Source organism: Vitis riparia, chromosome 14 (assembly GCF_004353265.1).
Source record: "Vitis riparia cultivar Riparia Gloire de Montpellier isolate 1030 chromosome 14, EGFV_Vit.rip_1.0, whole genome shotgun sequence".
NCBI classification, from domain to species: domain Eukaryota; kingdom Viridiplantae; phylum Streptophyta; class Magnoliopsida; order Vitales; family Vitaceae; genus Vitis; species Vitis riparia.
The window spans coordinates 16008270-16020604 of NC_048444.1; the positions used below are offsets into that span (position 1 = coordinate 16008270).

Genomic DNA, 12335 nt, shown 5'->3' on the forward strand with positions numbered 1-12335 from the left:
AAGTGAGGCAAGCGATTTGCCAAAGTGTCTTGCCTCTAATTGAATTCCCCAAACCTCTAAATGCAACAATCATCATGTCCTCAATACTTTGTGGTGGAACCAAATCCAACCCTGCTAGATTGAAGAGCTTGTGCCAACACCCAATAGGTAAAAGGCAATGAAGAAAAAGGTGGTTAATCGATTCTCCATTTCCTTTGCATAGAATGCACCATTGAGGACAAAGAGATTTGTCCTCAATGCAATGAGCTTGTTCTTACTACTTCAATGCAACAAAATGCTCGTTTTGTACTCAACATTCTTCTCGAGTCAACTACACCAAAAAACTGGCATAATTCCTTCCAAAAAAAGAAAAAAGAAACTGTTGCTTGGGGGCAGGAAATCCCTAACAAAGGCCTTCAACAAGGAGGCTGCTAGGCCAAGCTATTAGTTGTCTTGTTTGCCAACCTAGAACTCCAAATAGAGTGGCAATCAAAATCTCTTAAGATATTAATAATTTTTTGACCCAAGAATCTAGTTCCCAAGGCCCTGCCCCTTTTTTTGGTGACACCATTCAAAGCAGCATTGCCAAGTTTCCTTCCTCTTTCACTCTTTATGTACTGAAATCCTCTAGGTTATGAGGTAAAAGTTTCAAGAAACATATCTGCTAGTTTCTGTGGAAACTTACATCTGAAGCTGGCTACCTTTCTGTACTGGCTCCACTTCTGGAAACCCTCCAGTCAATTTTTTGGAACTTAAAAAACTGACAAAAATTATAATTTGTTCTTTCTTGTTCTTTTTCCTTTTTTCTTAGTTTTCTTCTTTCATATTCTCTTCCTCCTCCCTTAGACACTGCAACTAACATACCTTGCACAGTAGCTGTGTCTTACCACCACTACTTCTACCACTGCTACTATTATTATTTTATAATTACTGCTTGATTGTTGGATTTGTCAGATTTCTATTTGAATCGGATTGTATGGCAATGTTCTGTAGTATTTATACTCTACCTTTCAGTGAGATAATTTGCTGTGGCAGGATCCTGATTGCTCTGAGTGTTATTGTGGATGGTGTGGACGGAGCAATGACTTGGTAGGTTGTAAGTCATGTAAAACATTATTCTGTATTACGTGTATAAAGAGGAACATCGGCGAAGAATGCTTGTCAGATGTCAAAGCAAGTGGCTGGCAATGTTGTTGCTGCTCTCCAAGTCTTCTGCAGCAATTGACTTCGGAGTTAGAAAAAGCCATTGGATCTAGTAGTCTGACAGTTTCTAGCTCTGATAGTGATTCAGATAATTCAGATGAAGATATCAATGTTGCAATCAGGTATTAAGATCAATTGATTGAGATTGGGATTTTTAATGTATTTCATAATGTTTTAGCATTAGTATTTCCATTGTTTGTTTCTTTTAGGTTTTTCTGTATCAAAACTCAAAAATTGGTTTGATTTTTTCTCTAATGCAGAATTCCTGTTTTAATTTTTTGATCGTGGTTGTATTCTTTTTCTTTCTGTTTTAATTTTGTGATATTTCATGGTTGAATTAGTATAAGTTTTCATGAGTGTTGAACTTTAAAGTTGTGTGGGGTTTCCTGATTTTGGCTCTGTTTTGGTTTTGTGATTCATCTTTGTATTAATAGGAGTTTTCATTAGTGTTAAAGTTTTACGGGGTTTCCTTTTGTACCATGAGTTTCATTTAACCACATTTTTTTAGCTCAATCGGAATCTAGCTTTAAGAAATGAAAGTGCAAGCCTCACTCTGATGTTTAGACCTGCTATGCCTAAGCATCATTACACCTCCTTTCTTGCCTGAACTTGTTAGGAGATTGGCCATGAGCTTTTAAGTTATTATTCTTTGGCTTTTAAATGACAAATTCCAGATTTGTACTAGTATTTTTCAAGTTGTTCAAACAAATCTTAACAGGATTCTGTGCTGAATATAACTATATAGTTACTCCTTTTCTGTATCAGCTCCAAACGAAGAAGAAAAAAGAAAATTCGGAGGATTCTTGATGATGCTGAGTTAGGGGAAGAGACCAAAAGAAAAATTGCAATCGAAAAGGTAAATTTGGTTGTTGAATTGTTCAGTTCAAACTCGTATTTGGGTGCTGGGTTGTCAATTGTTCCCTTTATTTCTAGGAACGGCAAGAACGTCTCAAGTCTCTACAAGTGCAGTTTTCTGAGAAATCCAAGATGATGAATGCTGCAAGTTGCAATGGTAATTTATCAGAGGATACTAGTGTTGAAGTTCTAGGTGATGCTTCGAAAGGTTATATAGTGAATGTTGTGAGGGAAAAAGGTGAAGAAGCTGTGAGGATTCCTCCAAGCATCTCTGCCAAATTGAAAGTCCATCAGGTTTCTTCCTAAACTTACATGTATCTGTGTTCTTCTGGGATCCTTGCTATTTAGCTAGATTGCTTTTTCAAAATGGGTTGAATTTAACGTGTCCCTTTCAATCATGCCTCCTGCAACTTACAAACGTCTTCTTGTTTCCAAAATAGGACATTCTTAGAAACTGACTTTGTTTAATTGTTTTATTTATACTTTAAATCCCTTCTGCCCTCTTCTCTTCTCTCTCTCTTTAATTTTCTTCATTTCAGAAGTCCTTGCTGTACTCTTTTTTCATTCCAACTAAGTTCCTTTCCTATTATAAAATTGAACGTGTAGGTTTTTTTTTTTCCTTGGTTTGATAGACAACTTTCTTTATTTGATTTGGATAGTTGTACAATTTGCTAGTTATTTAGTGATCTGTCTATTGATACATGAGGGGCTACAATAGAGAGGCATGCAGCTGATTCTGACTGTCATGGATTTGAACTGTTGGACATACTGGCATGGGTTAAAGAATATATGAACCGCAAGCTTTGTCACTTTTGGTTGTTATGGAGTGTTGTTCCCCATTTAAAGTATTTGTTTGCTATTAGAAGATTGGATGGCATGTCAAGACTTTTCCTACACCATTTCTCCAAATACATAAGCCAAAAGAAGGGTAAAGAAAAGAGAGAAGAAATCATCATCATAGTAAGGTTGGAAATTTTTTGTTCAACTTGGTCCAGTGTGACTCAGAGGAACTAGAGGCAGAGAGGATAGAAACTGTTCCAAAATCCAGATATCCTAAACTGCCTGTGTTTATTTTGACCCTGCCACGATAACTTGGGACTATTGCTTTCCTGCTTGGTTTAGTCCTACTAAAACAAAGTTGAGATGTCATAAATTTTGAGCTGATGTATTCTGGAAAATTGTAACAAGAAGTATGCCTTTAAATTTGTTTACTTAAAATTAGCCTTTTATCTCTAATAATGGTGGTCTTGTGTCGTGTAAAATACTTGTTTCTTGTAAAGTGCTTGTTTGATGGCCTCCTTTAAACTATTGATCATGAAGGTGTTAGTATATTGGTGTTTTGTTTGTTTTTTTTGTTTTAATGAAATCTTATCTTGTTCATTCCTTCAGATCACAGGGATACGATTTATATGGGAAAATATTATCCAGTCCATTAGAAAAGTGAAATCTGGTGATAAAGGTCTTGGTTGCATTCTAGCTCACACCATGGGGCTTGGTAAAACTTTTCAGGTATTGCGTTCGTTTCTCTCAATCATTCCTTTTTCTCTTCATGAGAAGTTCTTAGAGAATAAAAATGGCTTATCAAACTTGTACATGTGCAATGCCTGAATGAGTGTGTAAAAGAAGGATTAGAAAGAGGAGAGTATATACAAGTCTCTGGTAGTACCAAGTCCCAGCATTTGTTCAAAATATGAACATTATTTTCTCATGGCTATTTCGAGTGAACGGTGGAAGTGAGCAGTTAAGCTTTTTTGTAAGCTGAGTAAAAGATAAAAAGTTAATATGAAACTTTGGCAAATATGAAACTGATGAAAAAAGCAAACAAACAGAGGAAACACTTCTTTCACCCAAGGCTTGAGTTTTACAACAATCATAAGCAAAACTGAGGACTCTTTAGAGAAAGGAGAAAAATGATTAATAATGGATTCATTACCTATCATTTGAGAGAACGCTCTAGAGTCAACAATCCAAGATATAGAATTGAATATCGATAAGAAAGCAGTTGGTGTACCTAATATTGCAACAATAGCTATAGGTGTAGATGATGGTCCACTTAGTCGGTTTCGTGAAGTCAGAAGATGATTTGTATTCATAATGAGTGCGCCAGATGCCTTTGAAGTAGATGGTTGGTCATTATGATCAAAGTAAGCTTGATTTGCCAAATCTGGTTTGCCAAACTGTGCCAAATACATGTCAGCCTCATGATTGTTGCATCCATAGTGAGTACAATATCTATCTTCTTGACCTTTGCCACACTAAGAAATAACTTCTCTCTTACGTGAGGTAGGGCAACTCTAAGCTGGTTGTTTGCAATCAAATAGGTGGGTTAGGGCTTCAATCTATAAGATTTCGGGAGGAAAACAAAATTAAAATTATAGCAGGGAGGAAAAAAAAAGGATGGGAAAAGGAAAGATAGAAACCTTGAGAGTCTTACTATGATCTTCTAGGAGTTTCACCTAGAAGAGAAGTGAGTACAACACTTCTCAGAAACATGATTGTTGCATCCACAGTGAGTACAATATCTATCTCCTTGACCTCTGCCACGCTAAGAAATAACTCCTCTCTCATGTGATGTTGGACAACCCTAAGGTGGTTGTTTGCAATCAAATAGGTGGGTTAGGGCTTCTATCTTTTGAGAGAACAAAAATAAAATTATAGTGAGTGTAAAAAAAGGATAGGAAAAGGAAAGAGAAGAAAGCTAGAAAACTTAAGAGTCTTACCATGGCCTTCTAGGAGTTTCACCTAGATGAGAAGTAGATGGAGTCTTACCGGTTACCACTTAAAATTTCAAGTTATGCAAAAGGACTTAATATTATTCATCATTATTAGTTAATCTCATTTTACATCAGTTAGCCATATATATATATGGCTTTACGAAACCCTATAAACTGAATACAACTATGAAACAAGAAATCTAACCTGTATAGAAGCTTATTAGGACTTATATTCTCTTCCTAAAACTATTAAATCATTTAAAATTAAATTAAATTTAAAAGAGAATGAAAATGTTTTTGGTATTAGAAACTTACTCTCTAGTCTCACCTAGAAGGAAAACAAATGGAATCTCATTATTGAAAATTGCAAGACTAATTAATATTTATCATTAATCATTAGTCTTGTTTTACATCAATTAGTCTTATTTATAGGCTTTAGAAATCCCTAAAAACTAAATAAAATCATGAAAATATAAACCTAATGTATAATGTTAATTTATTATGACTTTTATTTTAAAATAAACTAGAAGCTTCATTTTAAAATTAGAAATTTACTTTATAGAAACTCCTTGTAATAAGAGATTCAAATAAAAAAGGAATTCTATCTAGTAAAAACACAAATAGAAACTCTTGAAAAAAGAGATTAATTTAAAAAATAGGAAGTTTGGAACCTTCTTTTGAGGAGAATTCTAAAACTAACCAAATTCTAAAGAAAATTTTAATATTGACTATTTACTAATTATGATATTAGAGAACCTAAAAAACTGTAAAATTATCTAAATTCCTTTGATAGAGTAATTTACCTCTTTTTTTTTTTCGTTCAATTTTTTCCTTAAATTCCTTTTTCCAGTAGATCTTAGGGATTCATCTCATCATTTTCCCTCGACTTGAAAAATAACTAAACCTCAAGTTTAAATGGTTCCATGGTTAATTGAAATCTCGAGTAATGCTTTCTACTTTTTTTTTTCTCTCTTTATTGACCTACAAGAATGAATTGATAATGCATTGCAAAGAACTCTTCATTAAATCTTTGCAAAATTGATACCGGATGCAATCAGGAACTAGGATCTTCCCAGTGCTCTTTAAATTTATTTTTTGCTAATGTAATAGAGGATCTTAAAATCTCTCAGAATGGAGTACGATGTTTGAACTTAGCAATTAATCTTTTTAAAAAATGACAATCAAGCGTCCCATAGAACAAAGAAATTGTAGATGTAGTCCTTTCAATATTCCTTACTATTAGGACCATGACTTGGATGATGCAGCACCAAAGCCTTATGTGGTAGCACTTTGTACATATGAGTGAGGCTTGGGGGAATCGAGGCTTGCAATAGGATGTGTAGAGACTTGGTAGTGGCTAGACACCCAACACATGTTGCTTAATTTGGCCAAAATTCAATTTTTGGTAGGACTGGTATTTTTCCCTTTTGTTGGGGGGGGGGGGGGGGGGGGGGGGTGGGGTATGCATGACTCGGTTAAAGGTGGAGTGGTGGATCGTGCATGGCCACACCAGGGGCACATCATGAGGGATCTCAGACACGAATGAGCCTTCCTAGCACACACATATAGGCGCAACGCCATTAGGTGTGGTATTAGTGATGGGTGCAGTGACATGGGGCGTGATTATGGTACACACACAAGCATGCCTGGCGAGATGGTTTGATCAAGTGGGTTGACATACATGTGGGCCAACATAGCAATACATGACTGTGGGCTAAGAGAGGGCTTGGCAAATACATGGGCTGCCTAGACATGCAGGCAATGAGTTGACACTCACAAGGGGCTGATCAAGACACGTAAGCGGGCTGATGCTTACGGGCTCGACAACAAGGTGCAAGCTAACTCATGCATGGCATAAGGGGGAGTCCTTAGCATTAGGGTGAACTCAAGCAAGGAAGGCATCTTGGCATTGGGTAAGCCCAAGCAAGGGTTTATTGACATGGTCTTAACACTAGACATGAGCTGACATGTGGGGGCTGAGGTGGGAGACACCTAGCACAGACCAAGTCAAGCAAGCTGTTCCTAACATGAAGGCATGGGTTGTCGAGCTTGTGGACATGTGAAATTGATAAGGAGGCACAGAATGCATGTTGCTAGAGGTGGCAACAACAGTGGGGTTTTAAATCAGTCATGGGACACGTGGCAAATGGTTGAAGCAATGATGTGGTTGAAGACATTTGAATTCAAAATAGGTTTTTCTTATGAATGTGCTATGTAGTCGACTGATTGAAGCCTATAAATAGAGGTGCCACTTGCCATTCAAAGCATTGAATCATGAAAGATAGTGTGGGAGTTTTGCTTGCAAGAATAGGCTTAATATTCTTGTAACTTTGTGTAACATAATACAGGTTTGAGGAAAGACTTAAATTGTAATTTTTGTTGCCTTGTCTTGTGTTTCCTTGTTGCTTCCTTGTGCAGTCTCGTGTTGGCAAGAGTAGGCTAGCTTAGAGGGCTTCTAAGTGCCACACATCATAAAAAATTTGAGGGAAAAATTTGTGAGTGTGACACTCACCATAATAGTATAACAATGTAAGATTTAGAATTTTCAAATGAGTTGTAACGATCTTTTACTTTGAGAATTCAAGCATAGACTTTCCCTGAACATGCATGAAACCCAATGAACCACCAATAGGCATATAGACTACAAAAATAGCATTAACTTGGTTGGTGTGTTGTTTAATCCAAAGATTATGACTAGCCATTTGTATAACTTATCCTTCATAGAAACTAGTAACGAGGAAGTATCATAAAGAAACTTTTCTTGAATGAAGGCCTTTGTAGAGAATTTATTTACTTATCTTTTGGAGTCCATGTGCTTCTTGTGATGTGTATGGTAGGCGAGTAAGTTTAGAAAAAAGAAGTTTCGAGTTAGATCTATATCATGCTGTAGATTTCAGAGCCATAGCAATTCATTCTTTAGCATTGTGGGAATCAAGTGACTAGAATCAACCCCTATCAAAAAAAGGGTTAGTAGAGTCCCAATCAACTAATGTACTTTGTTTAGCTCACCTACATGTTCTAGCACAGGCCCCATCACATCTTGCATTCCATATTCATAATAGACGACTCCTTTATCCTAGATCTAAACTTCAAATTGCTTCTTAATAGGAGTATTTGATGACTCTTTTAGTTCAGGGATACTGATTTCTCTACTAGTTGCTTAGGTGGTGGAATCTCTTCCATTGGAAAGAGAATTTTTTTATGCTCATTGCAGAAAAGTGTACAAGTGTTCTCATAGCCACAATATTGGAATTCCATAAAAAAACCAGTCTTCCAAGTCTTATATGGGCAACTTTTATCAGAAAAAATCACACCATACTAATAGCTGAAAATTATTACTAAAATTAAATATTATTGGACCATGATAATCATCTAAATATGTGTCATTTACCCATACTATTTGATATTTATTTGGATCCTTCTCTATTTTTAGATTAAGCTTCTTAACAAGTTCTTTTGAAGTTATGTTAGAATTACTACCTCATCAATAATCGTAGTGCATAGTCTTCCTTGCCAAAAAACACGGGTTCAGAAGATGTTAGCACACCACCAAGCCAACTTGTTGTTTGCCTTTGGTGTAGACACTATAAGTCACACTAAAAAAAATTATAAGCTTCCACTTTTGTTGCATAATTTGTTCCACTCTTCCAGTAGTATACACTTTTAAGCTTAGAATTTTAGCTTTGATACCAAAATTCATGTATGACAACCCTAGCTTGGTTATCTAACAAATAGGTGGGCTAGAGCTTCAATATTTTAGGATTTAAGGAGGAGAACAAGAATAGGGATAAAAAGGCTCTTTTCGGCTTTCAAGTGTTTAGGATCCTGTGGTAGACTGGGATATTGAATATGAACAGACTAGTCACTCCTTGAAAAATCATCTCATAAACAGATTATACTAGGAGATAGCTTTATACAGGCGGTGGTATGGCCACCAGATTACCATCTTGATGTTCCACCCGAAACAAATAATTATACTGAATTCTCTCTATCCTAGAGATGACCTTGACTGAGTGAGTTTAGATATTTTCCTTCTTTGTAAGTTTGACATTTTTATTGCATTCTAGCTCACAGACATGAAAATTGTCATTAGTACAAGCATTAGTTGTTGATTGCTCACTCTATTTTTTTTTTTTCTTGTGGATTTTGATGATAATTGGTAGCATCTATACCTAGATAATACTGTTTTTTGTTGGTTGATGGATGGAGCTTGCCTGAATTGTCAAATTCTGTATGCAGGTGATAGCTTTCTTATATACTGCAATGAGAAGTATTGACTTAGGATTAAGAACTGCACTTATCGTTACACCTGTAAATGTGCTGCACAATTGGCGGCAGGAGTTCATAAAATGGAGACCTTTGGAATTGAAGCCTCTTCGTGTCTTCATGTTGGAAGATGTTTCAAGGTTAATTAAGCATGTTTTGGTTATCACATTAAATATCTTTCACCTACTGAGCTTCTGTTTATATGATGGATGCATTTTTTTTCATACTGCTTGTTATATACCTTGTGCATGTTTGTCTGAACATACCTATAGATGTTTCTATTGATGGGATTGTATTGTTGTGCACTTCTCTTGTAATATGCTATGGCTTCATTCCTTCATTTATCAATACAATATTGTGGTTCCAACAATTGATAAGGGGTTGCGATAGGGATGTGAGGGATTCCAGTTTGAGTCCCAAGAAGGGAAAAAAATGGAAATTATAAAATTTTGGTCGTGAAGTGTCCTGTTGCAATGATGGGCTGGTTTCTCTTGCTTGAGAGTACATTTATTTATATCTCATTTTGCAGTGATTTTGTAAAAGCAAATTAGAAATGCTTTTATGGGGAATCTGTTAGCATTTAGATATAAACCAAAAAAATGCTTTAAAAGTGTTTTTTGGTTATGGATGTATAATAAAAAAAGGGTGATTTTTGGAAAAAGCACTTACTGTTAGTCCAAAAGTGACTTCAAGTTATTTTCTTAATTTTTGAAAATGATTTTAGAACTTCTTCTCCGAATAACAATTTTTTTTAGGAAAATTCTTCCAAATATTAGGAAATGCTTCTAGCCTTCCAAGAATCACTCCCTAATGAACTCTTTAGTCTTGGAGATAAAAACCCAACAATCTAATACACTTTGAAATTTGAAGTTTTAGGTGTACAAAATGCAAAGTTCATGCATTGTGGTTCTGTGGATATTCATTGGGGATCCTTCCTGTGATATGTGAATTATAATAAAAAAACCTTAATAGCAGTTGACCTTTGATAGAATTGTTTAAAGGGACCTTTATGTTTCTAAATCAGAGAAGCAAGAAACAGAAGGGATGGATGGAGCAATGAGCAATGAAAAGAAATACCAACCAAATGGCTGTAATCCTGAAATCCTCTCATATGGAGAGGAAGAGAAAATGCACACATCCTGATTAACAGATTAGAGAACAACTTCTGATAAAAAAAAAAAAAAAAAAGGAGAACAGATTGGAAAACAACTGTGTTCTGTTTGACTGAGATTTAGCATTGAAGTTGCATTTCCAGGATGAACTCTCTAGGGAGATTGAAAATGTGTAGAAGGAGGCAATAAGACATATTGATGGAGAAATATAGGAGACAAGAAATTAAGATTGTTTCCCACCACAAGTTTTGTGAGTACTTGACAAAATTTATAAAACTGATTCTCTATCTGATATGACAAAAAGTGAAGAGCAAGGTACAAGGTTCTTTTGCAAGGACATGAGAATGACCCCATCAAAATCAGAAATGAGCTGTGTAGTTTCTTCTTATTCCCTTATGTATAATCTAGATTATTTGTGATGATCATTGAGTGTTTAGAGTAATGTTATCTTTTTATTGTAATGAGTGGTGATATTACTGAATGGTAATTAGAGGAAATATTATACCTCTCTAGCTGCAAAGATGCAGGAGTTTAGGTGGTTGTGGTAGATTTTAATTGTTATCTCTCCATAAGTGTACTCATAATTCTTCATATAAATACTTGCTATTCTTCACAAGAGTTGTCTCATTATTCAAAGGCAGAGAAGGAGGATGTTTTAGATTTTGGTCATCACTATGTTCGGTATCATTGATACAAGTTAGCATTCAACTAATGAAGGTTGTATTATTGATTTGAAGATAAAATATCGGTCTTCTGTATGATTGACACAATTTACCATTGGAATATTGGAGGGTGTATTACTTTTTTTGCCTTTTGAATATGAAAGATTCTGATTCTTTTTTGTTACTTATTTATTTTTTACTTTTTATTAGAGACAAAAACATTTTCATTAACAGATAAACAAGAGAAGGATGAGAAATCCTTTCCGAAATACAAAACCTGATCAAAACAAAGGAAAAGAAAAATAAACCAAAAGACATCAAAATGTCTCAACCTTACCATTTTAACCCTTTTGATCTACATATCGAAATCCAATAAAGTTGATAGGAATGCTCTTGAAAGTTGTAGTAGTAAATGCCAAAAAGATGAATAGAAGTAGACTAGATCCCATAACATTTTAGATGTCCTCCACTTGTTCTCAAAGATCCTTGCATTTCTTTTCCACCTTACTATCCAAATCAATGTAAGACAAGATTTTCCATAGAACTTTGACCCTATTTGTGCTCCCCAACACCCCCCTAAAAGAAACGATCAGCATGTCACAAACACTTCTAGGAGGAGCCAAACCAAGTTAGTCTGTCTAAGTGGCTTATGCCATGAATCTAGAGTCACTGGACAGTGTAAAAAGAGGTGATGTATCGATTCTTCACTACTCATACATAGAGTGCAACAATCTAAACTGAGGGGTTTGAAAAGTCTTCTAACTTGAAGCACATCATTAGTATTAACCTTCTTGTTGGCCACTAACCAAGAAACGCCTTGACCTTTGATGGAGCTTTTGATTTCTAAAATGAAATTCGCTGGAGAGAAGAGAACTGAAGTTGATTGATTAGATAAAGCTAGGAAAAAAGATTTGATTGAAAATTAGCTGGAAGGTGAAAATGAACAAGCTCTCACATCTTAGGATGACGGTGATATGTTAACACTATTGAATGGACATAAGTCTTTCAAGATACTTCATCTCTGAATTAGTGAGGGTTCACCAACAGTTAAAATTCCCAGTAAGAGGGGGAGAAAGTCCAAGGCTAGATGAAATAAGAGAATTTTGAACTGGTGAAACTTTGTAAAGACTTGGAAATTGCAAAGCCAAAGATTCTGATTCTTCATCTTCTTCTTTCATCTTAGTTACACCAGTGGAATCAGAAGGATGTTATAACTACTTCACACAATGTTTATAACTTTTAGTTTACACTATGTTGCATATCATGGAGACAGTTTAGTATTTGACCAGATGAAAGCTTCTTCATCTTTCTCTCCTCCTCCTCCTCCTCCTCCTCCTCCTCTTGCTATTTCATTATTTATTTATTTATTTTTCTGGGTGTTGCTAGTTCTATGTCACACAAGGTGGAGCAGAAGGATGTTAGAAGTTTTAGTTTACACTATATTGCATGTTAGGAGACAGTTTAGCATTTAACCAGATGAAAGATGCTTCTTCTCTGTCTTCTTCTCCTCTGGACATTTCACCACTTTTCTTCTGGGTGTTTTG

The 12335-nt window shown here is 35.5% G+C and overlaps 1 protein-coding gene across 3 annotated transcripts in view; it reads left to right on the forward strand.

Moving 5' to 3' along the window:
- The window catches only part of LOC117929891 (protein CHROMATIN REMODELING 20), a 126210-nt gene that overhangs the window by 45396 nt on the left and 68479 nt on the right, over positions 1-12335 (forward strand). For all 3 annotated transcript variants that reach the window (XM_034850330.1, XM_034850329.1, XM_034850331.1), the window contains 5 exons: positions 1015-1304; positions 1948-2038; positions 2116-2331; positions 3427-3546; positions 8991-9157. In XM_034850330.1, the coding sequence (XP_034706221.1) occupies positions 1015-1304; positions 1948-2038; positions 2116-2331; positions 3427-3546; positions 8991-9157 (884 nt within the window). The remainder of the gene's footprint in view (positions 1-1014; positions 1305-1947; positions 2039-2115; positions 2332-3426; positions 3547-8990; positions 9158-12335) is intronic.